This window comes from Callospermophilus lateralis, chromosome 6 (assembly GCF_048772815.1).
Source record: "Callospermophilus lateralis isolate mCalLat2 chromosome 6, mCalLat2.hap1, whole genome shotgun sequence".
Lineage (NCBI taxonomy): Eukaryota > Metazoa > Chordata > Mammalia > Rodentia > Sciuridae > Callospermophilus > Callospermophilus lateralis.
In genome coordinates, this window is record NC_135310.1 from 147,876,651 (window position 1) to 147,894,406 (window position 17,756).

The 17,756-nt window shown below is 39.9% G+C and overlaps 1 protein-coding gene across 3 annotated transcripts in view; it reads left to right on the plus strand.

The window, feature by feature from the left end:
* Positions 1 to 17,756, plus strand: part of Sycp2l (synaptonemal complex protein 2 like) — a 102,325-nt gene that overhangs the window by 59,823 nt on the left and 24,746 nt on the right. For all 3 annotated transcript variants that reach the window (XR_013091681.1, XM_076859189.1, XM_076859188.1), the window contains 2 exons: positions 5,979 to 6,052; positions 6,222 to 6,291. Coding sequence is in view for 2 of the 3 variants with exons in the window: in XM_076859189.1 (XP_076715304.1) it covers positions 5,979 to 6,052; positions 6,222 to 6,291 (144 nt within the window). In the remaining variant the exon portion in view is untranslated. The remainder of the gene's footprint in view (positions 1 to 5,978; positions 6,053 to 6,221; positions 6,292 to 17,756) is intronic.

The window sequence follows — 17,756 nt, forward strand, 5'->3', positions numbered from 1 at the left end:
GCACAGGGACTCCTGCTAAATGCCAGGTCTGCAGGCCGGTGCTCCCCCACCATACCGCATTCAGATGCCCATTACTGGCAGGTTGGGGAGGGAACTACTAGATCCGTCATCCAACATCCCTTCATAATAAAAGCTCTCCAAGTGAGATGGAAAGATCCTGCCTCAACTACTGAAAGCTATGTGTGAAAAACTGTCGCCAACGTCATACTCCATGAGGGAACGTGGAGAGCATTTCCTCTAAGATCATGGACAATACAAGTATGTCTTTTTATTGCTGTTATTCACATAGCAGAGCTTTTAGAAAGAAAAGGCATCCGATGTGAGGAAATGAAAATATCTCTGTAGGTATTGTTCTCTATGTAGAAATTCAAATATTCCACCAAGAGACTATTAGAATTGATAAACTCGGTAAAGTAGCAGGATGCAATGTCAACATAAAATATCTGTTTTCTATATACCAGTAACAAAGCTTGCTGAAAAAGAAATCATGAAGGCAATTCCATTCATACTAGCTACTAATAAATAAAATATCCCAGGAATTAACCAGAGAAACAATATATCTCTACAGGAATAACCAGACATATGAGAGAATTTTTTTTTCATCTTGCATACATTTGATTCAAGTGAGTTATGCATTTCCATTTTTACCCCAAATACAAATTGCAGAATCACATCAGTTACACATTCACAATGTTTTCATATTGCCGTATTAGTGACTGTTGTATTCTGCTCTTTCCTATCCCCTACTATCCCCCCTCCTCTCCCCTCCCATCTTCCCTCTCTACCTCATCTGTTGTTGTTCTGTTCTCTCCCTCCCCCCCTTCCCCTCACAACCCAGATGAGAGAATTTGTGAACAAAAGATGAAAAGACTTTCTCGTGTTCATGATTGAAGAATTGATAGCTTAAATGTTCAGACTGTCCAGTGCAATCTATAGATTCCATGCATTTTCCACCAAAATACCCATAAAATTCTTCACAGAACTAGAAAAAACATTCTTATGGAAGCACAAACTACACTAAATAGCCAAAGGGACCTTTTTTAAAATAACAAATAATTTATATTCGTGGGTAAAGAAACTTATTCTATTTATGATATCCATACCCATGAATGATTCAATTTAGTAAGGACTTGTAGAAAGTACAATAACGTATGAGAGGTTTGAGTTACAGTGCAAGTATGTTATTTGTTGAATTCTAAAATACTCCAAAGGTGTTTTGACATAAACCTGTTTGGGATTAGCAGTGTACTTTCTGGCTAAATATCACAAGGGAGGATTACACATTTCTCCTCTAGTGATATATAAATATGGCTGGTCTCCCTCAGTCTCCCCACGTTAGCCTTGTCTTCTGTTTAGACTTTATAAATCCTAAAGTTTCTAGTTCAGAAACAGCTTTCATAAACCAGCCTGGATAATTCCATCCATCTCTTCTGGGGTTGTAGAATTTGCATTCATCTTCTCAGCAGCTGTCCCAGGGTTGACTAGCCTGCTACGCTGCAGGAGCAGTTGATAAGTGATGCAGATGTCAGGGGCAGTGTTTGGAATTCAGTCTTCTTCCCTTTTCAGTGTTTTGTTCCTTAAATAACAATAAGGGTTGCTGAGTGCCGAGTGAGTGGAAGGTGTGGTACTGGAGCAGCACTTAAATGCTCACATGGGGAGCACTGAAGCACACCTCCTCGTGTCTTGGGAGGCAGAAGGTATTCACTCACTAGACAGTGAGGTTCACAACTTTTTCTTTGAGTGCATCAAACCGGATTGGCTTCTTTCTTATTGTTAACTCCTTCGTTTCCAGGAAAAATAGATTCCATGTGTTTTCTTGTGAAGAATGAAACTGTATGCTATATTTGTCATCAATTTGGTTTTATGGTATGAAAAATCTTCTTCATTTTGAGACTTGAGATCCTAAAGTTAGAACCATCTTCTGAAGGTGAGAGAGAGCTGTCTCCTGAAGCCCCTTTGGCTGTGATCCAGAAGCAGCTGCTTTGGCATCAAGGCTCTGAAACTGGGCCATGAACTTCCCTGTTCTCTTCGATTTCTGAAGAAGACTGGTCGTCAGTTCATCCTTTGCCAGTGTCTTTTTTTGGAGGATGAAAGCCTGAGATCAGACAGCTCCGCTGGTTTGGACTCCTTGGCCACATTGTGGCAGATGGCATCATGGTAGTAGTGGATGTAACCAAAGCAATCTTGAGCAAAAGAGCAAAGCTGATGACATCAAGAACCTCATTTCACGACATAGTATAGAGCAAGGTAATAAAAAAATGGCATTGGCATAAAAATAGACACAATGGAAAACAGAGACCCCAGAAGTAAATCTATGCATCTATAGCCAGCTGATTCTTGATAAAGGTACCTGTCATGGACTAGGTGTAGGAATGTCTTCCCAAAAGTTCATGTTTTGAAAGCCTGATTTTAGTGCAGTGGGGTTCAGAGGTGGGGCTTTCAGGCAATGATGAGAGCTGAAACCTCATAAGTGGATTATGTCATTTGAGGGGGTAACAATTTGAGTGGACTTCTGCGTGGTAACTGTAGGCAGGTCAAGGGAAGGGCATGCCCTTGGGGTCTACATCTTTTTTTTTTTTTTTAACTATTCTATCATGTAGCTGAATAATTATTATTTTATGGAGGTTTATTGGTGCATATTATTTATACAGAATAGTGAGTTTACTGTGGCCTGTTCGTACATACATATAATATGGTTCGATCAATTTCACTTTTCAGTACGTCCTCTTGCCCTTACCTTCTCTTTCCCCCATGCTCCCTACCTCTATTCTAGTGGTTTCCCTCCTACTTTCATGAGACCCATTTTTTTTCTTTTCCCTCTAACTTTCACAAATGAGAGAAAACATCATGACACTTGTTTTTTTCCTGAATCTGTATTATTCAGCTTAACTCGATACTTTCCCGTTCCATCCATTTTCCTACAAATGCTATTATTTAATTTTTCTTTATGGCTGAATAAAACTCCATTGTGTACATATACCACATTTTTTTTTTTACATTTTTCATCTATTGATGGACACCTAGGGACAGGCAATAATTTTCTGGCTAGACCCCAGAAACCAAAGCAAAAAAAATGATAAATAGGATTACTTCAAACTAAAATGCTTCTGCACAGAAAAGTTGATACAGGAGACAACCCCACAGGATGGGAGAAAATGTTGACCAGTTATTCCTTTGACGGAGGGTTTTGTTCAGGACATATAAAGAATTCAAAAACATAAAAATAATTTAGTTTAAAAATGGTCAAAGAATATGAATAGACAAGGAAGAAATACAACTGGACAACAAATATGTGGAAAAAATGTCCATCATTAACCATCAAGGAAATGCAAATCAAAATGAGGAACCGTCTTTCCCCATTAGAATGCTTGTGAATTTATATGTACATACATAACAAATGTATATATACACCAATGTTTATATACAAAATTACAGTGAGGAGGTGGAGAATTAATTTGTATGTGCTTATGTGGTGATGGAAATGTAACTAGGTACGGCCACTATGGAGAGCAGTATGAGGATTCCTCCAAAAATTAAATAGATCTACTATATGATCCAGCTATGCCACTCCTGGGAATATATCCAAAGTAAACGAAATCAGCTTACCAAAGAGGTACCTGCATGCCCATGTTTGTTGTGACACTGTTCATAGTAATTAAAAAATTAGCCTGAGTCTTCCTCAACAGATAAATAGTGGTATGTATACACCACGGTATTTACTTATGCAGAAAAATGAAATCCTGTCCTTTGGAACAAAACGGATAGAACTGGAGGACTTTATGTTCAATGAAATGAGCCAGATGCGGACAGTACTATAAGTTCTCATGTGGGGAAGTTAAAAATGTCAATCTGCAAGTAGAATAGTGACTATTAGGGATTGGCAAGGATTCATGTTGGGGGGTAAGGTAGAAAAAGAATATTTCAGTTTGATCAGGGCATGCTGTATACATGGATGAAAATACACTGAACCCCATTATTATATAATTATGCTAATCAACTTTAGTCTGTTCTATGTTCTAGTAACAAATTATCTGGAAAATGAAACAAGAAAATTATCCCATTTTAGTAGCATCAAAAGAAATAAAATAGTAACGAATATAAACAAGTAGATGAAAGACCTGTATATGGAAGTCTATAAGACATTGATAAATCAACACAAATGGAAAGATCTCTCATGTTCATGGATTGGAAGAATTATTTTAAACACTTTTAGTTGTAGATGGACACAATACTTTTAATTTATTTTTATGTGGTGCTGAGGATTGAACACAGTGCCTCACATGTGCAAGGCAAGCACTCCATCACTGAGTTACAACCCCAGCCCTTGGAAGAATTAATACTAAAATGTCTATACCATCCACAATCTATGGAGTCTAAGTAATCCTTACCAAAATTCCAATGGCATTTTTTTTTTACCAAAAAATAAAAATCCCAAAATTTGTATGCAGTAGCAAAAACTCCAAACCGCTAAAGCAATCTTGAGAAAGAGGAATAAACCTGGAAGAATCACACTCCCTGGTGTCAAACTGTTACAAAGCTATGTTACTCAAAACTGGCATGAAGACAGACCTGCAGACCAATGGTTAAGAGAATAGTCCAATAAGAAACCCATGTATACATAGTCACCTAATCTTTGACAACAGTGTGGAGAATACACAATGAGGAAAGTTTTTTCAATAAATGTGCTGGAAAAATTGGACATCAATATACAAAAGAGTGAATCAAACCCCTCATACCATATGAAATATTAAAATGGATTATAGACTTCAATATTGGAGATTTTAAAGAGAAATGGCTCCTTTACATCAGTCTTGGCAGTGATTTTAATATCGCCAACAAAAGCAAAAATAAGTGGTACTGCAAAAAAACTTCAAAGGAATCAACCAACAGAATGTAGAAAATAATTTTTAAAATACAGAAGTAACTAAATAGAAAAAAGTAGAAAGGCAAAATGCCTAAACACTTTCCCAAAGAAGACATACAAATGATTGACAGATGTGTGGAGAGGTGCTCAGTGGCACTAATCAGGGAAGCACAAATCAAAACCACCATGAGCTATCACTTCATGCTTGAGGATGGCTACTATCAAAAAGACGAGAGGTAACAAGTGTTGGCAAATGTAGAAAGGGAAACCCTCAGTACACTGTTGGTGGGAGTGTGAATTGGTATGATCCAGGAATTCCACTTGTGGGACATGAAATCAGTATGCCAAAGAGAGAGCTGCACTTTCGTGTTTGCTGCACCATTATTCACAGTAATCAAGATATGGAAACCACCCAAACGCCTGTCGGTGGATAAATGGAAAGAAAAAATGTGGTATAGATACATCATGGAATATCATCCCATTCCACAAAGGAGGAAGAAATCCCACCATTTGTGACAACATGGATGAACTTGAAGGACATTATGCTCAGTTAATTAGATCACCCAGTGTTCATTTGTCTGGCTCATTTATGTGTGGAATCTACAAAAGTCAAACTCATAGAATATCAGAGTAAAATGGTCGTTGCCACGGGGGTGGGGGGAAATGGGAAGATGCTGATCTCAGCATACAACCTTGAAGTCATGAGATGAACAAGTTCTACAGACGGAATGTGCAGCATAGGTGGTGGTGGAGGTGTTAAATGTGACAGTCGTTGCTCAGTGTAGATGTCAAATCATTGCACCCAAGAGGTAAGGAGGAAGTAAGGCAAGCTAAGGAAGAGAAGAGTCTCAAGGTTGAGGTGATAGGCTGCTTTCCCATATTGGGGGCCAGATGGGCAGCTAATAGAGTGTGATCTAGTTGAGGTCCTGGACTCTTCATCTTATCTACAGTGATCTACAAACCTAATAACGTACATGCCCTGAAAAATGCAAACATTATTTTATCTAGGACTGTGTACCCATCTTTTTATTATGTGATTTAATATAGAGTAATAGTGAAATGTTATTTATCTTTAATTGTTTATTCACTTGAAGCTGTTTTCTCTAATACTTAGAACTTCCAAGTCCCCACCCCCTGAGTGATCTCTCTTCCCCAGAGCACTCAGAAGTTGAAGAAAACGTATCTCAGGTACCATTCAGTTATTCATCTGCTTTTCTAGAATTAGAAATGTATTTGCATAACATACTGGCTTATTATTTTTTTAAGGGATAGTGTGGCACTATTTCTTCGCAATTTTATACATGTCATACATAAGTATATATACACACACATTTTTTTTTGTTTGTTTGCATTTTAGACTGTGAAGCAAGAGTCGTTAATGGAAAATACTAGCTTCAAACATAAGCTGCAGAACTTGGAAGACAGAGGTAAGAGAACTACAAATCTTCCAGAATAAAGTTAAATTAATCTGGGTGATTATTCACGTTGCAGCAGATAATAGTTACTTTACAGAATGACTATTGTCAGGCCATGGGGTCAGCTGCTTACCAGCTCCAAACATTCATGAGGGTCAAGGGGAGAAACAGGGCTCCATCCAGGAACCAGAGTCTCTTGTGGCTGTGGAGAGAGAGTCTGAGTCCTGGGTCCTACCTCTGCAGCCTCTGAGAGCACACAGCAGGGGCACTTCTCTGAGATGGGCCCAGGAATTTGTTTCATCCCCCTGTGTATAGGCTACTCTCAGTTTGTAAGAAATGTTTTTAAAAATGCAACCAAGTTATTAAAACTTCTAAATTCATTTTATCACGCTAACAGTGATGGAAGGTTCCCACACTAGTTCTCAAGGTCATATTAGAGTAACAACTCACTAATATATGAATATACATGTTCGCACAATAACATGCTAATGTAGTACCTAGCTGCTCTTCATGAGGTTTCTTAACTGCATGTTAAATAGCAACGTTTCAATTCATTATAAATTACATGTAGCATATTCAGAATATCCACGTGACAAATATTTGTGAATATCTAGTTTTAGAAATGGGACATTACTAGTACTTCTCAACTTGTGGTATGCTCCCCCTGAAACCCATTCCACCCTTTTCTCTGTCCAGGGGCATTATCTTTTGTTGTGTGTGATTCCACTGCTCTTAGTTTTAAATTTTTGCATTGGGAAAAACATTGTGCATATTCAGAAGAGATTGTGAAGCATGTATACAGTTCAGTGAATGATTGTCAGGTGAACACTTCTGCAGCCACACTTAGAAGTGTGGACTAGAACACCAGCTTAGAGTCCTTCCGAACTGAGCAATTCTCTGTTCATTTCCTCCATCCCTCCTAGAGGTAGCGACTGTCCTGAATTATGTGAAAATCCTTCTGCTCTTTTGTGATTTTTTTTTTTTCTTTTTCGTATGTACCCCGAGGTAACATGTAGTTTAATTTTATCTGATCTGAAAGGTAAACAAATGAAATTATGTTGCGTCTATCTTGGGTGGCCTGTTCTTTCTGCTTGTTTTTTTTTAAAGATCTGTTCATGCTGATGGACGTGTGTGAAGTATATGATTCTTCATTACAATTTATCATTCAGTTAACATGAATATGCCGTAGTCACCTTCCCAGTACTGTAGGATGTTTGCATTTTGAAGCTTTGGATGGTTATAGATAAAGCCATTCTTAAGAATCATACACATTTCTCCTGATAAATATGTGGAAGTGTTTTCTCCAGTTATGTTTTTAGGAGTAGAATTATGGGTTATAGAGTTTATATCTTTCACAGTCTGAGAGGTGCCAAAATAACTTTTCCAATGTAGTTGAATAAACTTGCTTTTCCATCAGCTTGTATGAGAGTTCTGTTGTGTTAGATCCTTGACAAGTATTTTAAAATTCTGGGTTTTAAATTTTTTCTCTTATTTCATTTTTTACGTGGTGCTGAGGATTGAACGCAGTGCCTCATGCATGCTAGGTGAGTGCTCTGTCACTGAGGCACAACTCCACCCTCTTTAGCCCATTTTTTTTTTTAAATGGGTTGTTTTTATAGTGTTCAGATTTTTGAGTTCTTACATTATGGATGTTAATTTCTCAACAGAAGAATAATTTCAAATATTTTCTCCACTTCTGTAGATTGCTTACTTTGTGGGTTGTTTTCTCTGCTGTGTAGAAGGTTCTTGGTTTAATACAATCCCATTTATCCATTTTTATTTTATGATCTATACTATCTGAAAAATCATTGGCTATCCCAATGTCTTGAAGCATTTCCTATGTTCTCTTGTAGTAATTTTGTATCTTCAGATTTTACATTTAGATCTTTGATCCCACTGTGTTTTTTTTTTAATACTAACATTGACATTAATGAAATTTGGGGTGATATTTCCATACATACTTACAGCATGCTCTGATCATATTATCCAATCACCCTTCTTTCCTATTTGTTTTCCTCTTTGTCTAACTGCTCTGACTAAAACTTCTACCACCATATTAAATAAAAGAGAGAGTGGATGTTTTTCTTCTTCCTGATCCTAGAGGAAATACTTTCAGATTTTCCCCATTCAGTGTATTGCTGGCTATTTTTTTTGTCATATATAGCGTTTATGATGTTGAGGTATAATCCTTCTGTTCCTAATTTGTTCAGGGCTCTTATCATGAAGGAATGTCGATTTTATCATTTTCTTATATTTGAGATGAATGTGATGTTATTCATTCTGTTGATGTGAGGATGTGCATGTGCTGTCACACCTTACATCTTTGACATATAACCAGTTCGATCACAGTGTATGACATGACCTTTTTGATGTGCCGTGGAACTCAATTTGCTAGTATTTTGTTGATTTTGCATCTGTGTTCATCAGGGACACAGGTCTGTAGTTTTCCTTTGTGTGTCTTTGTTAGGTTTTGGTAACTGGGTCATGCAGTTAACTCATTAACTTGGAAGAGTTGGTTCCTTTTCTTTCAATTCTGTGGAATATTTTGAGAAGAAGTGGCCTAAGTTTTTTCTTTAAAAGTTTGGTAAAATTCAGAGGGAGGTGGCAAGATGGTGGGATATACGGGTCACTTCCTTAGTGGCTCCATGGCTTGAGCCAAGAAAAGCAGACAGGCAGCTTCCCTTCTAGGTGGGTGAATAATCAAAAATGGGGGCAAGGAGGCTTCACTGGAATTTAATTCTGACACTCAAAACGGCTCAGGGACTCGGGAGATCTTGTATAAATTAAGCAAGGGGAAGGTCCCCAGCCCCACAGCTGTGATAGCTCCTGGAGGTTCAAGCCGGACAGTCCCTACATGAAAACAGTAAAGCAATCAAGGAATTCAAGGAACCCCCATTCTTGGGAACACTGAGGCATGTCAGGGTACAGAGAATTTAGAGATCAGAGACACATCTTGGAAAAACACGTGTGCTGCACAGCATCTGTGTGTAGGAGGGAAGCCACCATCTTTCTCGGTGGTGTGCATAGCGCTCAGCAGAAGGAACCATTGTGTAGCTGTAGTGCAGGGACCGGCAGCTAGGGGAGTGGATTTTGGCAGGCCTGAGTCTGGCCTAAAAAAAACGAACCTGGGAAATCCACTCTACATGACAGTGCCTAAGTGGCCAGGAGAAAATCAAGTATGGAGAGAGGTTTACACAGGCGAATATTGTTATAGAAATCCACGCGGCTTCCCCTCCAAGGACCAGCTGGGACAGAAGCACCTGCTTAGGGATTTGAAAAGGCAGGAGCAGAAGAGATCAAGTTTGGAGACTTAACCAGAGACCAGGAATTGTGGGGTGGGTCGGCAGGTGAAGTCGTGGGCTAAGAACAAGTTTCTGCACCACATGTGTGAAACCCTTTACTATGCTATAGAGCTCTAGTAACAAAAGCAGCATGGTATTGGCACCAAAATGGACGCATAGGCCATTGGTACAGAATAGAAGACAGAGACAAACTCACACGAATAGTTAGACCAGATGAAGGTACCAAAAATGTACACTGGAAAAAAATGGCCTATTCAACCAATGGGAAAACTGGAAATCCATATGCAACAAAATGAAATTAAACCCCTTATCTCTCACTCTGCACAAAACTCAAGGTGGAGCAAGGACTTATGCACTAGAACAGAGACCCTGTGCCTAATAAAAGAAAAAATAGGACCAAATCTTCACCATGTTTCCTTAGGAACTGACTTCCTTTACAAGAGTCCGAAAGTGCGAGGAGTAAAATCGAGAATCGATAAATGCCTTTCTTCACAGCAAAGGAGACAATAACATGAAGACAGCCTACAGAATAGGAGAAAATCTTTACCCCATGTACCTCAGAGCATTAATCTTCAAGATATATCAAGAACTCAAAAAACTTGACACACACAAAAACGACACCCAAATAATCCAATCAATTAATGGGCTAAGGAACTGAACAGACGCTTCTCAGAAGAAGAAACACAATTGACCAAGAAACATGTGAAAAAATGTTCCACATTTCTAGCAATTAGAGAAATGTGAATCAAACCTTAAGATTTCATCTCCAGTCAGAATGGCAATTATCAAGAGTACAAACAATAAGTGTTGGTGAGAATGTTGGGAAAAAGGTATACGCTTACATTGCTGGTGGGAATGCAAATTGGTGCAACCATTAAGGAAAGTGGTTTGGAGATTCCTCAGAAAACTTGGAATGGAATCAACATTTGACCCAGCTATCCCACTCCTCTATTTATACACAAAGGACTTAAAATCAGCATATTACAGTGTTGCAGCCACATCAATGTTTATAGCAAATAGCTAAACTACGGAAGCAACCTAGATGCCCTTCAACAGATGAATGGATCAAAAAATGTGGTGTGTATATATATATGGTGGGAATATTACTCAGCATTAAAGAAGAATGAAATTATGGCATTTGCTGGTAAATGGGTGGAGCTGGAGAATATCATGGTAAGCGAAATAAGCCAATCCCAGTAAAACCAAAGGCTGAATGTTTTCTCTGATATGTGAATGCTAATTTAATAAGGGGAGGGGCTCTAGGGAAGAATTAGAGGTACTTTGGACTAGACAGGGGAGTGAATAGAGGAGAGGGCTATGGGGGTAGGAAGGATAGTAGAATGAATTGGACATTATTACCCTAGGTACATATATGATTAAACGACTAGTGTAACTCTATATCAGGTACAACCAGAAGAATGAGAAGTCACACTCCATTCATGTATAATGTGTCAAAATATATTCTACTGTCATGGCTAACTAATTAGAACAAATAAAAACGTTGGTAAAATTCAGCAGTGAAGCCATCCAGTCCAGTCTTCTTTGTTAGAAGATTTTGGTTTTGATCCTCATTATTAGTTATTGGTGCATTCGGTGTCTTAATTTTCCTACGTCATGTGTGTCCAGAAGTCTGTCCATTTCTTCCATGTTTGGCAATGTTTTAGCATATGGTTGTCCACAGGGATTTCTTATGATCCCTTGTATTTCAGTGGCATCAGTTATAATGTCTCCTTTTTCATCTCTAATAATTTTGTTTGCGTAGTCTCTTTTTTTGTCTTGATCAGTCTGGTTAAAGGTTTGCCAATTTCATTTTTTTTCCCCCAAAACCAACATTTCATGGATTGTGTTTGTAGTTTAGATTTTATTTATGCTTTGATCTTTATTGAGGGTTTTCTGCTGGTTTTGGTCTGCTCTAAGTCCTTGAGGTACATTGTTAGGTTGTTTATTAAAGATCTATTTTTGTGTGTGTATGTGCGTTTGTTCCTATAAACTTGCCTCTTGGTTCCGCTTTCTCTGCATTCCAGATTTTGATATGCCATTGAGTCATTTTAATTTGTTTTAAGACTTTTTAAATTTTTTCTTCTAGGTTTGGGGCTGTGGCTCAGTGACAGAGCACTTGCCTAGCATGTGTGAGGCACTGTATTTGATTCTTAGCACCACGGATCGATAAATAAAATAAAGGTCCATTGATAACTAAAAAAAATTTGTAAAAATTTTTCTTCTGATTTCCTCAATTATCCCTTGGACACGTAGGAGCATGTTATTCAATTTCCATTTATTAATACATCTTCTATCCTTTTTGATTTGTTCTTTTATTCCATTGTCTGAGAGAATGCATATGATTTTTGAAAATTTTACTAAGACTCGGTTTGTGACTTAGCATATAATGTAAGAGAATTTTCTGTATGTTGGTAAGAAAAATGTGCATTCTGTGGCTCGTGGGTGAAATGTTCGGTAAATGTTAGGTTCATGGCTCTCTTGATTGCAGATGGTGCTGGGTTGGTGGAACTGTTTTGCTGATTTTTCTATCTGGATGATGTGTTCATCATCCAGGATGATGAGGGAAGTAGAATGTTAAAGCCCCTAACTAATATTGTGTAGTATTTTGTTTCTCCCTTTGATTTCAGTATTTGTTTTAGTGGTCCATTGTTGGGTGCATATATGTTTTATAGCCTCTTGCTGAATTGATCATTTTATCAATGTACGATGGCTTTCTTTGTCCCTTTCACAGTTTTTGATTTAAAGTCTGCTCTATCCGATAGGAGGGTAACCATTCCAGTTTGCCTTTGGCTTCTACTTGTATACCTATTTTAAATCCTTTTATTCTGCTAAATGTTCACCATTAATGTCAGTTTCTTGTAGGCAGCAGAGTCAGGTTGTTTTTAAAATCCATTCGGCCAGTCTGTCTGTCGATGATTTAATTCATTTATATTCACGGCTCTTATCGATAGGTGTGGACTTCTTCCTGTCATTTCATTCTCTTCCCCTTTGTTGTTTGTAGACTTTGTTCCTTTCCACCTCTATTTTTGTGTGTCTCTGTGACTTGGTACTTTCCGGACATGCCAAGCTTTGATTTCCTTCTCTGTCACGTGTATGTTGTTGGAGTGAATTTTGTAAATCTGTGTGTTTGCACAGTAGTGGTTCCCATGGTTCCCTTCCTTTCGTTTCTAGTGGAGGACCCCACGAAGCATTTCTTGTGGGGCTGGACTGTAGGTAGTGAACACCCTCAGTTCCTGCCTCTCTGCGATAGACTCGACTTCTCCAATTCTGAAGAGTAGTTTTGCTGGGTATAGTATTCTTGGTTAGTGAGGTGGTTTTTCTTTCTTGATTTTTGAATATATCTTCTCATTCCCTCTGGCCTGTAAGATTTCTTCTGAGAAATCTGCTATAAGCCTGGTGGGCTTCCCCTGATATGGGACTTGACAATCTTCTGTTGCTGTTTTAGAATTTTTTGTCTTACCCTTTTGACAGTTTGACTCTACTATGTCTTGGTGAAGGTCTCTCTCTCTCTCTTTAAAATTTCTTGTTGAATCTACATGGACTCCTTGAGCTTGTTGCCCTTAGATGTGTCCTTGAAGATTTGAGATGTTTTCTGCAATTTCATGAAGACGTCTTCACTGTCTTTCTACTTTCTTCTGGAATTCACATTATGCAAATATTTACTGCCTTCATAGTGTCTGAGGCTTTCTTCATTGTCCCCCCTCCTGCCTCCACTCTTTCAAGTGCCTCGTTAATCTCTGCTGCAGCAGGCCACAGAAGTACTTACACAACTTTGCAGTGGACAGAGGCTTCCAAAGTGCATGCCCTCAGCTCTCAGAGTTGAGCACAGATGGAACTGGCACTTACAGCAACAGTTGCCATCATCTTGGTGGTACAAGATGTGGAGGGTACTGTATAGGTGACACCAAGGCTTGTGGCATTACAAGCCATAGTTCCAGAGTCAGGATGAGAAGATCTTTCCCAGATCCCTCAGGATGAATGTGGGAGATGCCTGGACCTATGGCATCTGCAGCCACAGTTCTGGGGCCATAGGATGAGATGGATGATGCTGGGTCTGTGGCAATGGGTCCTCAGGTTAAATTTCATGGGACACAAAGGGGACTGACACTGGGTTCTATGGGATGATTACTGGTAGTGTTGGAGCTGCAGCCCTGGTAGCCACTTCCCTGAAGATATAGGACTTTCTTCGTGTTCCAAGAAAAGTTTGGTTGATGCATAAGCTGGTGAGAACCAGCACCTCTGGTCCCATGGCTACAAGCCATGAATGACATATTCCCTAGGTTCTATGGGGCACATGCAGGGTAGGTTGGTACTCGCGGCCCTGAAATTCCTGGAACTGCGGTATATGGAGGAGACTTTCTCTTGGTGGCCTAGTTTGTGGGTGATGCTGGGGATTGTGGCTTTGGTCTGCAGTCTTGGACCCAGATGGCAACTTCTTCAGGCTCCAAGGGACAAGTATTATAGGTGATCCCAGGATTTTACCACTAGAAGTGACAGTCCCAAGATGACCTCCCCTCATGCCTATGCATGCCTATGTGGCTAGCACAGGTGGGGATCAGACTTGTGGCTCTGGCAGCTCCCAGTCCTGAGGCTGTAGAATGCTGAGGAGCCTATTTTCTGCCCTGTGAGGTGCTCACCTGACAAAAGGCTTTCACAGTGTCCAGGGACCAGCTGCCGGTCCCTGAGGCAGGACGGTGTCCAGCAGTGACGATGACCCAGCTTGGATTCCAGGTGGGGACTCGGACCCCACTCTGGATCTAAAATCGGTGAGCTCTATGGAATTCTCCTGCAGTTAGGACTGCTGCTCTGCTGCAGTAATGGGGGCTGGGTGCTCCCTGTTTACCTTTTCTCAGCAACTTGGCGTCTCGTCTCTACCCCCCACACCAGCCCCACCACTGAGCCATGATGGAAGCTGCAATTTCCTTCCATCTTCTCTCCAGCTCGCCTTTCCCGCTCCCCATGCTGTTTAGGGTTGTGCACTTCCTGGCTAATTTTTGCCCTTCTCCCTCCATCTCTTCTCTCAAAACTCGGCTTCCCTTGTTGCTCAGGTCTTCTCTGTGGTGACAGACAGGGCACCTCTGCTCAGCCATCTTGAATTTCTCTTTCCAACCTTTTGGTTGAATCCTCATTTATTTTTAACCTTTCTTGCTTCTTGAGAAATATATTTCAGATTGCTCCTTAGAAATGCTTTGGTTGTGTGTTGCCTTATTTTGGTATGGAGGGTTTTCATTGCCACTTGAGCTAAATATTTTTTCCTTGTTAATGTTTTTTTTTTTTAAATCAGTTATTTAGTAAAATTTAGGTTAGTTCTCAAATATAGGGGATATTTTAATGCTGTTCTTTGGTTATTTATTGCTAACTTTATAGCAACTTGCTCAGAGAAACCCAGTGTGTATAATATTGTTCCTTTAGAATTTATCTGGTCTTACTTGAAGGCTCAATCAGACCGGCCTTATGCATTCAGATTTCATGGATGATCTGTATATCCTTGTCGGTTTCCCTTTGTTCTGTCTATTTTTATCCAATGTATTTTGAGGCAGTGTTTTTCTAGATGCACTGAGAAGTGGCTCTTCATCTCTAAATGCTTTTGACTTCATTTACAACAATAAAGAAAGACTTTTTTTTTTTGGACGAATGCCTTATGCATGTTTTTCCCCCATTCTTCTACTTTGAGTCTTTTAATCCTTATGAGTTGACAAATATCTAGTTTATACCTGGGTTTTATTTTATTTACTGAATTTATTTATTAACTTAGTGTGTGCTGGGGATTGAACTCAGGAAAATTCTACCACTGAGCTACACCTCCAGCCTTTTTCACTTTTTTTATTTAGACACAGAATCTTACTGAGTTAACCCAGACTGGCCTCAAACTTGTCGAGCTCCTGCCTCAGCCTCCCAGATAGCTGGGATTACAGGTGTGTGCCCCCATGCCCAGTTATTCTTAATTAATGGTACATATTTATGGAGTAGAATGTTATAATTTAATAAATGCATACAACATATACTGATCAAACCGGGATCAGAAAATTGGCATTTCTATATCCTCATCATTACTTTTTGTTTGGAGCCTTTAAGCTCCTCTTGGTATTCTGCATAAGGTGTATAACAGGCTGCTGTGAACTAGAGTCACATGGGTCACCATGGTGCAGAACACACTTATTCCTGCCACTCTGTTATTGTCTTTTTACCTTCACTGAGGGCCCCTCAGGTGAGGCTGACCTCAAGGTCAGCTGGCCAGAGAGGAGCAGACACTGATGACTAAATATTTGTGCTCACCATTGGGTAGGGCCCTTCAGAAGCAGAGTGCATCTCTGGGTGGGAGGGAGAGTTTCCTGGGGTTTGAGGATTCGGTGAGACACTGACATGAGGCTCTGTGTGCAGACGTGTGATGATGCTCAATTTGTGTCACCTGCTACTAGTGTGAATATCAGTCTTATTTGTCTTGGCACTAGTCAAACATCATTCCTGACATCTTTATTTTGTGCAATTTTCTAAGAAAATTGAGGAATTAGAAAGCCATCTCCTAATGCTCACATTTTTTAATGTTCTTAAAGTATGGGTCTTAGATAAGTGACTAAAATCATTAAATCCTTTTAGAAACCATTACTAGTGGTTATGTTTCTCTTTGATTCATTTCTTTGGATAGCCAAAAAACATATAACAGAACTTGAAATGTTTCGTATCATTGCATCCAGTCCTGGATTTTTTAACCACGTGGCCAGAAGCAGCTATACCTCCCCCTCTTGAGGATGCTCAGGTAACTTCCTTCAGTAAAAGCATTTTGAGCTGGGCTGTAGCTTGTTGTGCCAAGAATGTATGAGGCCCTAGATTAAATCCCCAGCACACCCCTCTCCCCAAAACAGAGACCCTAAGACATTTTGAGTGTCCTGCTGACTCATAACGGCAGCCTCAATCAAATATCAAGTTATGTGTTGATGTTTACTGTGGAACCTTTTTTTTTTTTTCTGGGGGGGGGGGTAATGGAGGATTGAACTCGGGGGCACTTAGCCACTAAGCCACATCCTCAGCCCTATTTTGTATTTAGAGACAGGGTCTCACTGAGTTGCTTAGTGTCTTGCTTTTACTGAGGCTGGCTTTGAACTTTTGATCCTCCTGCCCCAGCCTCCTAAGCCACTGGGATTATAGGCGTGTGCCAGCGTGTCCAGTTTGCCTTACCCTGGAACTTTTGATATGCATGCAAAGCCCCCAGAATTGTCAGTTCAACAGGGTAATTTTATTTATGGATATGAATATCCCCTCTTTTACCTTCTTAAGAGGCCTCTGAAATCAAGCAGGAGCCACGTGGGCACTTCTTCATGCTATTCCGTGCTGTGATTGCCTGGTCCAGTGCCTGGCATAGAGGAATTCAGTGTTTGCCAAGGAAAAGAAGCAAGAAAGCTAGAAAAATGCTTGCACTTAATAATGAACCTCTGCATTTTCCCATTTTTGAATAAATATTTATACACAGTCACAAATACCGTTAATTGATTTAGATTTTAAATGTAAAAAGTTTTTAATAGTCTTGATAATTAGTATCTGTAGAATAAATCAAAGAATTAGCATTGAGAAAGTGCTGTGACTATTACAGTGACAGTTTTTGGTGAAGTCCTCTATTCTTGCTGAGTGAAAGCTATTGGCCTTTGTCATTCCGTGCCACAAGGTGTCACTTCAGAGCAAGATATAAATGCCTGAACCTAATGGCTTCTTATCAGGAGCATGAGTTTTCAAAATGCAACAAGGCCACCAAACTGTTCACTAAAACTTGTGCCCAGCAGGCCACCTACTCTAACTTCAGAAGTTCCTTGAGTGGCCGGAATCTTTCATGGAAATGCACAAAGCTGAGTTCTTGCAGGAGCAAGCGCCTCTCTCCTCCTTCCAGCCCCTGACAAGCACGCGGAGGGAGCCACCAGAGGCCACTCATTCCGCCACAGTGTGTTTACTGTGTGTGTTTTTTCTCAGGTGTTGTGTGCAGGTAGTTTTAACCCTTTCATGAGAATGGTGAACAACACAGTCTGAAAGAGGTGTATAGTTACCATGGAAACAAAGCCGAGCCGGTGACATCCCTCAGGACTGGCAGCCTCTCATGACACAGCACTGCTTTCTCTGGAGGATGCTGCCATCTGTGGAGAGCCAGACCTGCAGTACACATAGGCACGTCCCCCTGCATTGTGCCTC